Source organism: Histomonas meleagridis (genome assembly GCF_020186115.1).
Source record: "Histomonas meleagridis strain 2922-C6/04-10x chromosome Unknown contig_79, whole genome shotgun sequence".
Classification (NCBI taxonomy): domain Eukaryota; phylum Parabasalia; order Tritrichomonadida; family Dientamoebidae; genus Histomonas; species Histomonas meleagridis.
Window position 1 is genome coordinate 17,896 of NW_027150917.1, and position 17,908 is coordinate 35,803.

The 17,908-nt window shown below is 28.6% G+C and overlaps 2 protein-coding genes across 2 annotated transcripts; one reads left to right on the forward strand and one right to left on the reverse strand.

Moving 5' to 3' along the window:
- Positions 1-11,304: 11,304 nt before the first annotated feature.
- Positions 11,305-12,063, reverse strand: GO595_008920 (DDE-domain-containing protein; the record flags this gene model as incomplete). The annotated part of the gene is made up of 1 exon (XM_067922548.1): positions 11,305-12,063. One exon carries the CDS (start codon positions 12,061-12,063, stop codon positions 11,305-11,307), a length of 759 nt encoding a protein of 252 aa, XP_067770914.1.
- Positions 12,064-16,277: 4,214 nt separating this feature from the next.
- GO595_008921 (uncharacterized protein) lies at positions 16,278-17,324 on the forward strand (the record flags this gene model as incomplete). Its single annotated transcript, XM_067922549.1, has 1 exon — positions 16,278-17,324. The coding sequence occupies one exon, from the start codon at positions 16,278-16,280 to the stop codon at positions 17,322-17,324; it is 1,047 nt and encodes a 348-aa protein (XP_067770915.1).
- Between the last annotated feature and the right edge of the window lie 584 nt (positions 17,325-17,908).

A 17,908-nucleotide genomic window follows, 5' to 3' on the forward strand; every position in this document is an offset into this window, starting at 1 on the left:
TATTGCAAAAGGAATTAAAATAGCAGATAAATTCTCACCTGTTATAGATGGTGTAGCAAATGCACTAGTTGGACAAAAGAAATAATAAAATATTATTTATATATATATATATTGTTTTGAATTTTTGAAACTAAACTATGCCAAATCCCAGGCGTCCTTAAAGGACGCCTGCGTCCCATTTGTCATAGTTTAGTTTCAAAAATTCATTGTAATTTAATAAAATTTAAATCATTTTTATTTATGTCTAATTATAAACCTGAGGTTATAGAAACCTATTATAACAAAAATAGGTTAGATATTCCTGAAATTACAAATTTAAAAGATATAGTAAAACAGAGAAGGGTATCATTTACGAATGCAATTATATTTGAGAAACCAATACCATTTTCAGCTTTAAGACAAAATAGTGAAATATATGTTATACCTTATGAAAAAGAAAATAAATAAAATAAACATTATTTATTTGTTTATTTAATTCTTTAACATTTTGTTCTACTGACCATAATGAAGAAAAAACATTAGTAACATAAATTGTCTTTTTCGTATTGCTTTGAGCATTGTCAACTTCTCCTAATTTATCATCTTTTGGTTCAAAAAATAAAGCTACTGCTGTAGCATCTGGGTCTTTTTCTTCGATAAAATCAGCAATTTTTGTAACTGTATAGAACTCTGTATTCATAGATAGTGAAGTGATGAGGTGACATTTTAAAAATTGTGTATACTTCCCATTGGTGTATTGAAATAAGTTTGCCATGCGACCAAACAATGACCGTCGTTTTTTGACTACTAACCTCCAACCAAAGATAAATTGAATAGGATAAATGTCCGACCAAACATAACCGGGGACAATTCGTGTTGGTTATACGAGGTTTTTGATAGGTTTATGTGAAAAGTGGTATAAAAAGTGCTATCGTTCCTCTCAAAAAGTTTCGCGTTCTCTCAAAATTGAATGCGCATTCAAATTTCCAGATGAATTGTATGGCTCACAAAAATCATTTTGATGATCAAAATGAAAAATGTGCAATTGATATCGGTGAAAAGGCTTTCGCCCATGGATCACTTTATGTGGCTTTATCTAGAGTGAAGTCTTTAAATAATGTAATGCTATTTGGTTTGGATAAATGGCCAGATGGTGGACCTACATTTCATATAAATCCTTATATTCAAACAAAACAAAATGAACAGGCCGAAAATGAGTTTGAATAAAAAACCATAAACAAATTTTTAATTTAATTTTGATATGTGTGAGTTATATATTAGTTTGTTGATATTTAAAACAACTAAACGCTTTAACATAGGTTTATTTCTGTTCTATTGTCACTTTTCTTGTTCAATCATCAAATAAAATTTCAATTGAAAAAAATCGGATACAGAAATGAATTCACTCACTAGATATGGAATATCAAAACTTAAAACCGAGGGCAAAGAGATGGATAATTATCGTTAACAATCCAAATGATAATTACATCAATGATATCAAAAAAAATTTATTATTCAAATATATAGATTATATTGTTATTATTGAAGAATATGGTTCAAACACTGGGACTCTTTATTATCATATTTATGTGAAATTTTGTCAAAGATTGTATAGGAATACAGTAAAAGGTTCATTTTCAGAAAGTTGGTTAGATATTGCTATAGGAGATGAAGCATCTTGTGTTAAATATGTGACAAACTAAATTAACATGGAAATACGATGAATGTATTATTAAAATCAGGAATTATTCAGATAAAATTGAAAAAACTAAAAAAATGTTAGAAGATATCATGAAGTTAAAACCTGCAAAATGTGAAAATTTATATCAAGTGGAATCATTTTATCAAAATAAAATAGATAACAGGTATATTTCTCATATGAAACAAGAGCAGTGTTATTAAGGATAATAAAGTAATATAAATATTTGGGCATGGGGCCCTTCTGGGACAGGAATATCCCGTCGGGCTAGAAGATGAGGAAACCTAGATGAAGTTTTTCTCGAACATTTAAATAAATAGTGGGATGGATTCAGACCAGGTGACCATAAAGTTGTAGTGTTTAAGTATTTTCCGGAAGATGGATGACATTTTGCACAGTTAAATGAAAGTGTGGAGTGATAGATATAATTAACACATTTTGACCTAAATTTAGGCACTGAAAAATATTATAAAAAAATCCTCAAATATAATGATAATGGATTAATGGTAATATAATAATTGTAAGAATTTGTCAGCATCGCTGGTCTAATGGTAGAATTTCAGCTTGCCAAGCTGGGGGTCCGGGTCCGATTCCCGGGCGATGCATTTTTTAATTAATTAGGGTCTATTAATACATGGATGAATGTGATTTTTTAAGATAAAACTTAATATAAATTGTAATATAAATTGTTTTACTACTATAAATATAAATAAATCCAAATAATTATCTATTGGATAATTAGCCATAGTTATAATGATTTAACACATAAACCATCAAGATTTACTCCATCATCTCATAATCATAAACCTAATGATATAGTACTCATCGAAATAAATTACATTGCAATACCTATTATAATAATTTTATGTGAGGAAACCGTTTATTTGCTATCTGAACGGCCAAAACTTTTTGATTTTAAAAAGGTTTAACTTCCGCACTAATAAAAGCACATATCAGTTTTTGATTTACAGCACGTTCATTACAATTTGGCTGCTTAACTTTTCAGCATTTTATACAATCAAATCAAATAATTATAATTATCAATCTTCCAACTATAAATCGAACAAACCAAATGCCACTACTAGTATGAATAATTCAACAAATGAAATTCATCGACATGTCGAAACTGATATCCATTACTCAAATCTATATGATTTTATCTTTCCTAAGCTTGAAGCTGACAAAGAAAAGCAACAGGCCATAAAAGAAGCATTTTTATTTGCTTGGTACAATTATAAACGTTATGCTTGGGGAAAAGATTTCCTTTCTCCCATCAGTAAAAAAGGTTTTAATGTTTTTAGTGGTGGCCTTACCATCACAGATTCACTTGATACGCTTCTAGTCATGGGTTTATACGATGAATTTAATCTTTCCCGATCTTGGGTTTTAGATAATTTTACTCTTGGAACTCAAAAATACTCAGTATTTGAAATTATTATACGACACCTTTGTTCTTTTCTAACTACATATCAACAAACTCATGATTCATTATTTCTTGAAAAAGCGATTTTTCTTGCTGATTCACTTCTTCCTGTTTTTGAAACCAACAGTGGTTATTTTCGTACTTATGTTTCTTTTCATCAAGATAACAAAGGCACTTTTCATGCAGAATCGCATGGAAATATTGAATGTCTTCTTTCTGATCTAGGCTCCATACAACTTGAATTTTATACACTTTCTCTACTCTCTGGTGATCCAAAGTATGCCAAAATCGCATCAAAGATTCACAAAAACTTGTTTATAAAATATCCTAATGAAGGACTTTTACCTGAACGTATTAACACCAAAGATGGATCATCAATGAGTGATATTCGTTCTGTTGATAGTATGTCTGATTCATTTTATGAATATCTTATTAAAATATATTTAATGACTCATGGTACACAAAGTGAAATGCTTAATCATTATCTTTTAACTACTAACGACATTAAAACAAAACTTCTAACAAAAAATGGAAATTGGACGTGGTTAACACGAACAAATAAAGGTAATAAAGATAATATGATGACTCATCTTGTAACGTTTGCAGCAGGAATGTTTGCTATTGGATCTGTTAAGAAGAATCCAAATGCAATCGAGGATTTAAAACTTGCTGATGAACTTGCTACAACTTATTATAAATTATATAAATCACAAAAGTCTGGTTTGATGCCAGAGTGTGTTCGAATAAATGGTGAAAATGTATTAAGGTCATGTGATCCTTATTATAAACTTAGACCTGAAACTATCGAATCTTTATTTGTTTTATATAGATTCACTGGTTTAAAGAAATATAGAGATTATGCTTGGGATATATTTAATAGTATTATCAAAAGTTGTAAAGTTGAAAATGGTTTCGCTACTTTAAAAAACGTAGATAATGATATGCCTTTGCATGAAGATATAATGGACTCATATTTCTTGGCAGAAACTTTGAAATATTTGTATCTGATTTTTAGTCCTTCTGATTTAATTCCAACCGCAAAATACGTATTTAATACAGAAGCACATTATTTAAAGGTTTGGAATGTAGAAGAGGCAAATAAAATGAAGGATATAATAGGAATGTATTAATGCAAAAATTTGTTTTATAATTTTTGTTAAAATAACAAATAAAAATTAAATTTAATGAATAGTATTTTCTGCATAACAGAATGATCGATTAATAGCATTATTTTTCTGCGAAACATTAGATCTTTATTCTCTTTCAATATTTTTTTAATATTATCAAAAATTAGGGCAGAATTGAACCAAGGAACTGTTTTTCAGCAATCAAAGCGTATTGGTCGTCCACTAATTAGAGAAGAAGATCAATACTTTGATGAAGTTCGAAGTCTGACAAACAGCAACCATAGAATTTCAACAAAAACAATTGTTGATATTTTTCGCCAAAATCCTAATTTGGGCCCAATTTCCTATGGTAAAATTTGAAGTATTAGGCATAAACTTCGTTTTCGATATTTTCCACCAGTTGAAACCTTTGCTGTTTCTGATGCTCAGCGTAAAAACAGAATTGCTTATTGCCAAAAATATCTTCAAACCAACACGAATTGGGAAAATGTCCTTTTCACAGATGAATCGAGCTTTTACTTGGACAATTCTCATCGGTGGCTTTGGAGAAGAAAAAACGAAAGCTATTTAGAAGCCGTACAACACAGGAAACTTAAATTTACATCAAAAGTCATGATGTATGGAGGAATTAGCTACAAATAGAAATCCATTGATCTGTGTCAAATGGAATATAAATTCAGAGGTATACATTGATGAGCTAATCGATGGAACCGGACCCATTCCAAGCATGGATGCGCACTATGGACATTGTCAATGGCTCTGACAACACGATGGAGCAACATGTCACACATTTTATAGCTGCAACTCATTAAATCATTTTGTCTCTTTCATTTGTCATAATAATACCTTATTACAGTTCATTTTCGTTGTGGTAAAGTTGTTATAAAATGTCGAAAAAAGAATTGATGAAAGACACTAACCCTGACGAAGATAGTCAATTTATGAAAAGGTGTTGGAACTAAATTCGCTACAGGGATATTCAAAAAGTCAAGAAACATTCAAAATAAAAAGCAGTACTTAGATAACATTCATCCGGATACTGAGGAAATCTTTCTAAATGACCCCGTTTTAAAGCCAGTAGCCATAATGGCACCACGTCCTCGGGAGGACGACGAACCAGGTGTACCAAGAACCAGAGCTCCCGATAAGATCGTGTATGCCAAGAAACACCCTAACCTAATAGTGGTTGAGCCTAGGACTAGACCTCCACTTTCACGGAAAAGTCCTAAAAGGCCATAAGATCCACCAGGAGGTCATTAAATAAGTAAAAAATGACTTACTCCGATTTTTATTTTATTAATAATTATTTTCATTTTGAGTGTTTTCTTCTTGAGTTTGTTGTGTTAATAAATTAGCATATTGTTGTAATACATTTGATTTACCTAAATAAGCATTATATTTATTGAAATCATTATTGAATATTTGATTTAATAATTCCATTTTAGATATCTGATATATTTGACCTAATCGTTCAGATGTCATATATTGTAAATTATTCTTTATAGTAGGATGATATTTTTCATCTATAAATTTATAAATTTGTTTTCTTAATAAATTATGATATTTATTATATACAGTTATAGTTAAAGTTATTACATTTTTATTTTTAACGATAGAAAAGGAAGGTTTAATATTTATAGCACTAAAATCACAATCTTTAAATTCTTGTGCAAAGCATGTATAAAGAGCTTCCATTAATAATAATGAATTGATTTTATAAAATTATTTTATTTTATGGAAAACGATATTAATATTGATGTCATAGATAATATGATTGCTTATTGTTTATATAAAAATAAACCTAAATTAAATGAAGAATTAATAAGTGAAATTCATCCAGTGGTGAATGTACCTTATAATTCTTTAAATATAGCATTAGGTAGAAAAAGAAGTGGGAAAACTCAATGTATAATTAGAGAAATTATTAAAATTAGTAATATTAGTCCTAGAACTCATTTATTAATTTATATTAATAAAAATGGATTAGAAAATGATCCTACATTTGAATCATTAAAACCTTTAATAAAGATTCCAATATTATATGTAGCTGAAAATCAAGCAGAAGATATAGTTAAAGATATATTAAAATGGAAACAATTTTATAATGAAATTAAAAATAATCATTGGGAAAATAAAATATTAGATAATCAAATATCTGAATTATTTGAAAAATTATATATTAATAATTTTAATAATTTAACTTTACATACTATAATATTTTTTGAAGATTGTGCTAATAGTCCTTTATTCAAAAAACCTACTAATTATTTTAATCAATTATTTACTAAATTAGCTCATATTCAATGTTCTGTATTTTTCGCTGTACAATTTTGGAAATCTTTACCTGCTGAAGTTGAAGCTAATGTAAGTACTATATTTATATTTCCTAATTTCTCTAAACAACAATTAAGATATATGATTGAACAAATACCATTGCCTTATACTGAAGATCAAATTTATTCCGTTTATCAAAAACTGTCGGGACATCAAAAAATGATCGTCGACGTTAATAATCAAAAAATAAAAATTGAATAAAAAAATTTTTTTCAAAATCATTTATTTTAATGCAACAGGTTGTGAGATATGAAACACCTAGACGACGAAATGCAGATGGTTCACGTTTATACCCATCACGTGTTGAACCAGAATCTCCAAGAAAATATATTACATTTGGAAAAGATCAATATATTTTTGATGATGATTTAAGTCATTATCATTTTATTGGATCTGATAGAACATTATTTGATGAGAATATGAAAGCTTTAGCGCATCTTATTCTTGATTTAAAAAAAGATGTTAGAAAAGTTAGAGATGCACAAACATATAACGGTGCTTTGGAATATGTTAACAAACATAATAAGAATAAAGATGCAAGATATCATTGGTCAGTTAAAGAAGAAGATATTAATGAAGATGTAATTCCAGATATTATTATAAGAGATCAACATAAAAGAGCTAAATTTGTTAAAGGATGGACAGTCAAAAAACAAGATCCTTATCAAGTAGCATATATGGATTAGTTACAAAAGAATTATGGTAATCCTACAAAAAGAAGACAACATAGAGCAGATGGAAATAATATTAAATCTTTCAATGAATGGTTAAATAGTGAAGTAAGAGAAGTAAATTATCCAAAACCATTTGATGATCCAATTGTTACATATAATTCTGCATATAATGACTTTAGGGAAAAAGTGAAAAGGGCTAATGATAACTTTTATAAAGATACTGATGTTATGAATATTAATAAATTACATAGTACTCGAAGAAGAAGGTCAGCAAATACAGTATTTACATATTTACTTGTTAAAGATGCATATGATGAATTCAGAAATAAATTTATAGAAAATACTGAATATCTTGCAAGAATTGAGGCTTATTGTCCAATGCTACAACTATCTTCTGCATTATTTAAAACAATGGTTATTCTCAAAGTAAAAGTTTTATTACAACAACATAATATTCCAAATATTTCTACAGGTAAAAAATATAAAATGCCACAAACAGGTGAAAGTTATTATTCGACTGCATGTAAAAAAGTTGTTACTGATTTGTTAAATGAATATAATCATGAAAATATAATGTTTGATGCAGTCAAAAATTATGTAAAGATAATGATTGGTAAACCTAATGCATTAGCTGCTTAGTAGATCAATAAACACAAATTTTTTACATCATTATTTATTTGTGATTAAGATTAGTGATTTCTCGCTTCATGTATGGAAAAATAATACTGAACATAAAAGTTCTAGTGTTAATTGTAAAGTTATTATTAATAATAACAATAATGAAGTACATCCACATTATCCTAATCCTGAAAATATTGAAAAAACACCAAAAATAATTACAAGAGAAACTAAACTTAATACTGGTAATGCTAGTGCTTTATATAAACATATAGCTTTAACATTTAGTGCAATATTAAAAACAAATAATATGAAATTAATAGCAAATTTAATGATAATAGTGATGAAATTATAATTAATGCTAATGATTTAGTACAAGCTATAAGTTTAATTTTAGAAATTGATTTTAATCAAGTTAGATTAAGTTATGAAGATCCTGAACCTGGTTGTTTTAAAACATGTAAATCCAATTAAAAAAGTTAGCTCAATTAAGATTAATGGTTATGATTTTAGTTCACAATATAATAAAGAATATAACACATTAATGGATGAATTCGATATATCATTAGAAAAAGAATTTATTTATTAATATCAGAATTACTATGCCAATACGATATTTCGCCAGTAGGTCTAATATTTCCTCATCTTGAAGGGAATATTTTATCTTCTTTTGAAGGTATATTAATTGCATTTGGAACTGGATTTAATAAATATCTTGGTACTGACATTTTTATACCTATTTTATTATGTATATTAAATTTATTTTTATCGAAATTATCTACTATATAAATATCTGGTAATATTTTTGATCTCTTTTTTAATTGATCTGTGTTATAAACTGTTACTGTTGTACCAGTAGGTAAATAAAATCCTTTTTGTTTCATAATTTTATAATTTAATTCATGTAAAGGTAAACCAAAAGATTTTTGTTTTATTTTAGCTTCATATGGTGATATTTTTTTATGATTTGATTTAGATAATGTTTTATGATAAGTATAATTATAATTATGTATTATTTTATTCATATCATGAGGTTCAATACACTCTAAACCCATATTATCAGCCATATCTCTAATAGTTCTACAAATTCTATTAATTATAGCTAAAGATGAATGTATAGGATAAGATTCATTTTTAATTATTATTTTTTTAAAAAGAATTATTTTAGTACCAATTAAATAATTTGAAATATATTGTAAAGGTTTTGATAAAAATGTTGTTTCTGAATCACAATGAATAATTTTAGGATTAAATAAACCTGTACCATAAAGTTCAAATAAAGCTTTAGCTACACTTTCGATTGATTTTTTTATAATGTTTATCGTTTATTTTAATATTAGTAAAAGTACCAAATAAATATCTAGTTTGTACTTCTACAGCTAATAAATAACAATAATCATAATTAAATTCATCACTATGTGAAAAAAATAAATCCATTTGATATTCTCCATTACCTCCAATATATTTTAATTGATATTTTTTATTTAATTTGAAAGGAAAATAATTTATATTCCGTTTTATTTTACCTAAATTTGTATAATCAATACTATAAGGTATATTTAATTTTTTAAATAAATATTTATTTTTATTTAATGTTTTAAAACCTGTATTAATATTTTGTTCATCTTCATAAATATTGTAAAATTCATTTGGAGTTACATATCTAAAATGATAAAAATAATATGAAATATATAATGAATAAGCATAATCTAATGGAATATTTTGTTGTATATTTAAGTTAGTTAATTTTGTAATTAAGAAATTAATAAATTCTTGTATAGTTTTAGGTTTCCCATTTTTAAAATCATTTTCTACTTCTTTTGCAAATATTTTATGAAGTAATATTCTTAAAGGTGTATATTTTAAAATAATAGATTTATAATAGTTATAATATTCATTTAATGTATATAAACCTATATGTCCATCGATATAATCTATATTATATTTTTTTAATAATATCATTAATTAATTTTTTGAATTCATCAAAATCTAATTTTGTATTAATTTGAGTTTTTCTTAAAAAATTTATAATAAATCTATTCATAATGATTTGATAATATTCTATCATAGACTTAAATTGAATTTTATATGTTGGCGATATTGGAACCCCATTTCTAACAGATTTTGTTGCACCATCCATTAGTTTTAAAAAATTATTTTATGATAAATTAAATTTCAGAATACGTAATATCAATTCTAAATTTTGCATTAAAAATTCGTAAAAAGAAGGCTCTTTAGCAGGTCCTTCATCATTAAGTAAGGCTAATCGACGTACTTCATCTATTGATGATTTATTAATGTTAGGTTTTTTTTTTGGTTCACGTTCTTCCATTGTAAAAAATAAAAATGAAATAAATAATTTTTATTCTTTAAATACACTTAATAAATGTTCATCAATTTCACCTGTTACTTTACCAACTATTGAATTTAATATTTTAGTAGTTATTACTAAATCATCTGATAATTTATTATTATCAAATAATACTACATCACCTATTTCAGAATCTGCAGTATTATTTACTCTAAAATAAAAATCTCCATGTGTAGCAAAATCAATAGTATCTTGTAAAATTTCTATTTCTCTTCTAATAACATCACCTATTGAAGCTTTATATCCAGTTTCATGCTTAGCTACACAAATACCTAAATATTCTTCATAAGTACCTGTAGTTTTAACTGATGGAATACAATCAGTTGATGAAGTATTTTTGAAATATTTACCTTCATTGGTTAGAGCATAAACATTGCCTGTTAAAAATACTTATGAACCAATTTGAAATTGTGTTAAATCTTCTGTAACTAGGGCATAATGAATAATAGTCGTATTTATTTGTTCGAGATATCATTCACCTTCATTTGTACTAAATGTATTTGCAATAAAATATGATGAAACATCTATAACACTAGAAGGATTATCACTTTGTTTTTTCTGTGTTACTGAATCAAAACATAATCTTCCATATTTTGTATTATCAGTAGGGTCATTTGTATAAATTCTTCATAATAATTAATGTGTATATCCTGATTCTTCTATTATACTCTGAAAAATGTGATAACAAATTATCTCTGTGACATTTAATCTATTACAATCGAATACACCTTTTTCTTCCATAAAACTGAAATCATATGCTGCTTGATTTGGTTTTATCACTAAATTATCATCAGAAGCTCGTATTTTCCAAGTATAATCAGTATCATACCCATTTTTATCATGCATATTTATATAATTACCTGTTTCTGAAACACCATCATTTTTAATGACTGAGATTGAAGGAACACTGATATCTACACTTGATCATACACATTATTTTACTAATTTAACATGTACTTCAATTAATGGTTTTGCTATTATTTTTTCTCCTTCTAATATTATTGGTGTTCCGTCAATAGCAGTTATTAATAATGATGGAGTTCTATAAGTATAACAATATATTGATATGCATCATTTAATTATCGGAATTTTGCATGGGATCTATCAACCCTGGAAACGAGTCTCCTTTGTTGGATAATAAGACCTCCTCGACGAAAGGCAGCAATTACATTTATTGGAGTTGTTACTCGCTGCCACGAATCAAGGATCTTAATGACTTGCTGGGTTTGTGGGTTAAATTGATTGTTAATCCTAATTTGCTGCATTTTTGCCTTTTGCAAGCCAAAGATTAGAAGGTCGACAAACTGAGTCTGATTGCTACTGTGGGGTGCAAATAGTAGAGGATGAATGTCATCGGTTAATAGAATTTTTCGAAACTGATCACAAAAATGTACACCGAAACCATCCATTATAATAATCATTGTTCCATCGTAATGGAACCATGCTCTATTCGCTCTCATCTCTGGAATAAAAGATTGCTTGACCCATTGCAAAAATAATTTTTGATTAATGTAGTCTGTGTCACACCTCCCAATGTGAACTCTATCTAAAGTGTAACCATGATCAAGGAGTTCCTTTTCGATTGTTTCACGCGAGAGAACAATCATAGGCTTGATGGTAGATCCATTAGCACAAATCCCATTTAACATTGTTGCTCTTTTTGATGTCCTGTCCCTGGGGATTCTTACAGCTATGTTTGGATAACCAATAGGAACAATGCACTGGAGATTTCTTGCGTTAGCCCATTCTTGGTATCCTGATTCATCAATGTTGATGATGAACTCAGGAGGAATACCGAATTCCAGCGAGGCTTCAAGTTCTTCATAATCCTGATTCATTTTTACAGTATCACTGAAGATTCATTCACTTTTCATCGGAGTCCCAGTAACAACATTCAACTCTTTCATAGAGTAAACCCTGTGTCTGATTGTGTCCATGGATAGGTGCTTACCAAACTTATCTTCAATAAACTCTCCTATTTTTTGGTAAGTTAGTTGCTAAGTATCTGAGCTTGAGTATTTCTTTAATCCAATCAATCAACTGAAGCTTCTCATCCTCATCAAGAATAGCAGGTCTACCACCTGGTATTTGGATATTCTCGAAATTAGAGAAAAAATGCTCTATATGATATTGGACAGTGTTTCTTTCGATTCCGAAGAACCTCGCAAGTTCATATTGGCTCACTGAAAAACCATTTTCTCTGCAAGATTCAAGAGCAAATAGAACCTGTTCTCTTTCTGATTTTGCATTTTACCACTCATGCGTTTCAAGAAGACCGTTCAAGAAATTGCCTATTGCACAGCTCTTTACCATCTCCGGATAAACATCAACTGTTCCATGTGGCCCTTTCAATTGAGACTTTTTTCCAGCATTCTTCATCGAAAATAAACAATCAAGCGAAAAACTTAAAAGTTTTAGTCAATTTTATTTGAACATTAAAAGTCATTCAAACTCTTTAACCGTAATTTTGGATGGGGTTTTTTCTCGCTGACGGGAGTTTTTTCTGTTACTTTAGTATTTTTTGATTGATAAGTAATTAAATATTAATTGATTTTTATAACTTTTCAATATTTACGTTTTATTTGATTATGTATTTCTATCATTAATTTGTTAGAATATATCAAAAGATTCTGTTTGTATTGATAAAATATGAATATTGTTATTATTAATTAGTCTGTATGATACATTAAAAATTTTATATTATTCAAAAAATGAATTTAGCTTTTTTATTGAACCGAATAATGATTGTTGCTGCACTGATAAAACTTGTTCTTGAGATTTGATGAAATTGTCAAAATTTGTAAATTTTGTTGGAGATTGGGGACTTTACTGCGGTAAAAATTGCTGCACTGCTGCTCTTGGTTGTTGAGGTACTTGTTTCTCCCGATGTGGAGTCAATTCCTCAAAATTTGAATGAAACTGAGGGTGCTCTGGTCAGACCTTTGATGGTGGAGAGCATGGATGATATTTGGTTTTCTTTTTCATTTACAGAAAATTGGATCAAATTTGTTAGTTTGTTAACAGAAACATCTCAGAAAAAGTTATTTCCTCTGTGCTGTATCTTTTTCTGTAACTTTACTCTAACTCTTACTGGAATACATGATATTTCCAATAAAATATTGAAAACAGCTGAATTTACTCAAAATTACCAATATTATATGAAAGAATTGAAACAAAACAAGGACTAATTTTATGTTTTATACCTTTGGGTAAAAACAAATCAAAAATTATGTATAATAAAACGATAGTTATTTATTTAAAAAACAAAACATATTTTTATTTACAACAAATTATCTTTCCTTTATATATTTTGTCAACTCCTCGGCAGGTTTGGCCACTTTTTCGTTATGACTTTTTCTTCCAATTTTCAAAACCTCATGAATATAATATCTATTTATTATTAAGTTATTTGTTCTTGAACAATTTTCGGCGAAAATTTTTGTAGTTTTTTCGAACTCCAAAATTACGTCATCGTCAATATTATCATTACCCAATGCTAAAATACATTTTGCCAATTCTGCCAATTCCAAAATTTGCGTTTTTTCGATTTTAATATTATTTTCGTTATTACCGAATCTTGTTGCGTAGAAGTTTCTTGCGTAAGAACCATATACTTCACTTAACGCTCTATATAAATCATTTGCGTATTGGACGTCTTGATCTAAATCGAAATTTAAATTCTTTGTTGAGTCTCTAATTGTTTTCATTAACACAAATAACTTATCATGGAATTGCATAATAATTTCATTACCAGAAAAAGAGTTAAACATTTGTGCGATTGTCCCAATAATAGTCGAATGAATTGGTCTAATTGAAGGGTTTTCCATTAATAATTTATATAATGATTCGAATGCTGGGACAAACATTGATTGCATTACTTTCCCCAATTTCTCGAACATTTTACCGAGTAATATAACACTTGAATTAACAACGTCACAATTCTTTGAGATTAAACCATCATTAATTAACTCGATGAATTTCGTCGCAAATATTTCATTAATTAAATCTGTTCGATAATATACGAAAGCAGCTAAAGTTAATAAACCTTCGTCATATATTAAAGTATTCCGACATGAAAGAATATTTAATAATAATGTAATTGTCATTTGGCCAAGTTGTGGATCTAAGTTATTACGAAGCCTTGGAATAATTGTTGAAATATTCGAACAAAAACCTGCTTGTAAAGTGAACTTTATATCTCCTGATAAAATTCCTTGAAGTGTTTGTTTCAAATTATTTAATATTATCCCTAATAAATTAGGTAATATTTCATCAACTATAGTCATTGGTAAATTTAATATTAATTGATTAAGTGCTTCAGATACTAATGAAATTATAAGTGTTGATGAATTAATATATTGATCTGTTAATGATATTTGTAATATCGTTGTAAGTTTTTCATATAATATTGGAAAATATTGCCCAATTAATGTTTCATGCATTTGATTGGGCATTTCCCAAACATTCACTAAATTTGTTATTATGTTTAAATATCGCTCAAGAATTTTCGGATGTTCGATTTGAGTTAAATCGATTATTTCGATAATTGAATTAATTACTAATTCTGGATTTGGACATATTTCTTGATTTGTAATAATTTCTTTATAATGGAATAAGATACAAGAAAGAACATATAATGAAGTTTCTCGTAAATGATTATTATAATTATGTTTACATAACTCGATGACACATGGAAAAGATTTCATTAATAAATCTAATATAATTCCATTATAAGGTCGTTCAAGTAAACTACATATAAGTAATACAGCAGTATGTTTATCAACCCAATTATTTGATGTAGATTCTAATAAATTTATAATGTGTGGTGACGTTAATTGAAATATTAAATCAGGAGTATTCATATACATAATTTGTAATGTTGCCGTAACATAATTACTTGGACTTGGCTCAATAGCATCTTCAATATTAATGTCATTCTCTGAAATGTTATGTAATATGTTTAATAACAATGTAAATAAATCAGTGTTCTCTAAACAATATTGAATAAGGTTTTGCTTGGGAACTTTTCGATTATGTGGGCGTTTATCATATGAATACTCAAACTTTGTGATCTGATGGAGTAGGAAAATCGCTATTTTTTGATATTCTGGTTGAGTCATAAGGAGACCGTTACGGATGTACATGAAAATTGTTCCCATAAATTGGAAACTTATACCATAAAATTGTTTAACCAAAATATACATAATCTTATGTAAACATTGGAATATTTGAAGATCTGCAACTTGAAGTGATGGAACTATATTTTGAAGAATTATAGATATCTTACTCAGTGGATCATCAGATAAGATTTGTTCGCCTAAATATAAAATATAGTCACAAGCTGATTCAGATGCTGTGAGACGTAACTCTGTAGTAATGGTTTGATCATTAAGAGGTGATGAAAGAAGTGTGATTGCTGAGAAAAAAAAATCATTGTAAAGTGATATAAGTTCTGGTGTTTTAAGATAGATTTGAAAATTTGGTGTATATAAAATTTCTTTGAAAATTTTTAATATGGCAATAGTACCATTAGGTCTGATATTTGGACTCGCAATGTTCAGTAAAATGGATTTAAGGGCGTCATACCAATTCCCTTGGTCAATCCCAAATATTAAAGCAAAGATATGACAAGAACAATTTCGAACAGTAGGATCTGCATCAAGAATAGATTCCATTATAGTTGATTTAAGTGTATTAACAAGATCAGGCATTGTTTCCCAAACTTGTTTTATGCATTCAATAAATTGTGAAGTTTTATTTTTTAAAATATGGGATATAAGAATTGCTGAAAATCGTCTTGTGTGAATTGGAATTTGGACGTTTCTTAGTGAAAAAGAAAAAATTTGGAGACATTTAATTGGATCACTCATGAGCATCTCAGAAATTTCTTTATTTGCTTGACTTTGAATTTGTGGATCATTGCTGTTTGCATTGGCAAAAAGAATATTTAAGTGTTCAATGAGTTGTTCCATCCAAAATTTTTTGAATATTGACAAAGTCTGTTCGATAATGACAATGTTAATTTTAAAAAGTGACATTATTAGATCCATAAATGAAAATAAAAATCCTTGATCTTTTTGGTAAGTCATATGATATAGAATCAAAAGAAGACATTACATTGTCTTCCTTAAAAAAGCTTCTTGCCGAAACATCTCATCTTTCTCTCGATCATACAATATTTTGCTTAAATGGGGTACAATTACAAGATACAGATCATATCAATAAAAATGACCAACCAATTGTAATGTTCGATAACTCACTTTACCCAGAAAAATCTTATCCAAAAGTTGAAAATGCTTTCGGATTTTCTGATCCAATTTATTCTAATTATTACTCAAACCAAAAAACTCAAATAAATGAGGAGGATCAAATTTCTAATTTCTTTAGACACAATAACAATGGTAATAATAATTTCAGAAGAAACCATCATTCATTAATCCAACATTTACAAGAGATTTCAGGGAACAATGACCTTACAAACTTGCTTGAACTCCAAGCTAACAACCCTATTGCGAACAACTTTCTTGAAGCTCTTTCAAATTTCTTAATTCATGGATCAGAACATGGCATGGGCAACTTTTTAGATGGTGAAGAATCTGACAATGCTAACAACTATGATTATGATGATGAATATAGTCACGATGACTTAGATGATGAAAATGTATTTTATCAAGATCTTGATGGTTATGAAGAAGAAACATCAGAAGACACAAACCCACGAAACCGTGAGCCAAGTTTTAGTGATTTTATTGATCAAAATGATATTCAATTAGGAGGAGGAGCTCCTCGGATTAGAGTAATTCGTGGAGCGCCAAATCCGGAAGAAAGAGCAGTACTACCACCAGACATAGGCATCCCATTTGAAAACGTTGAATGGCCGAATTTTGGTCAAGGAATTCAAATGGATCCATATTTTGGGGTGCCCCAAAATTTAACGGAAGGAATTGGTGGTGTCGACTTGCAACTAAGTCCAGAGGAAGAGCAAGCTGTAAGAAGAATAATGTCGCATGGGTATAATAGGATGACAGTGTTGCAGGTTTATGATGCTTGTGATCGTGACGAAATGGCAACACTTTCTTGTCTGGAGTCACTAAACTAAATTAAAATACTTCTCTTTTTTAAAATCTTAAGCCTGTAATAATTATTTTTTCATTTAAATGTTGGGTTAAATACACTTTTTCGAATCGAATGCAATACCTCAGGCCTCCGGCGTGGGTCGGTGCCCAGCCTCCGGCCGTTCAACCCCCTCCGGTCCCCTCGCTATCGCTCGGTCCCTCCGCGGGGAGGGGGTTCGCCTAACGGCCCCCGAAGGGCCCTTCGGCCCGGCTCTCCCCTTGCTCGCTTCGCACGCATTACAAAAATCAATATGATTTTTGTATACTCATACAATTTGTTCTATTATTTCTTGGGTTATTGAATTTTCTTTTTACCGATAGCTTTTCCTATACTTATCGTTCCTCGATCGGCTTGTATCGGACTGTATGGTTCTCTATCGTCTCACTGGAATCTGTTATTTTTTCACCGGGTTTTGTTATTGAATTTGGTCTCTCGCTTGCTCTATATACAAAAAATCAAATTATTTTGAAAATAAAAGTAATAATGATATATCGGAACCATAACAGTTTCAATATCTGATCAATTTCATAATTTGTATGCAAAATCTTCATTAAATATATTTTGAAA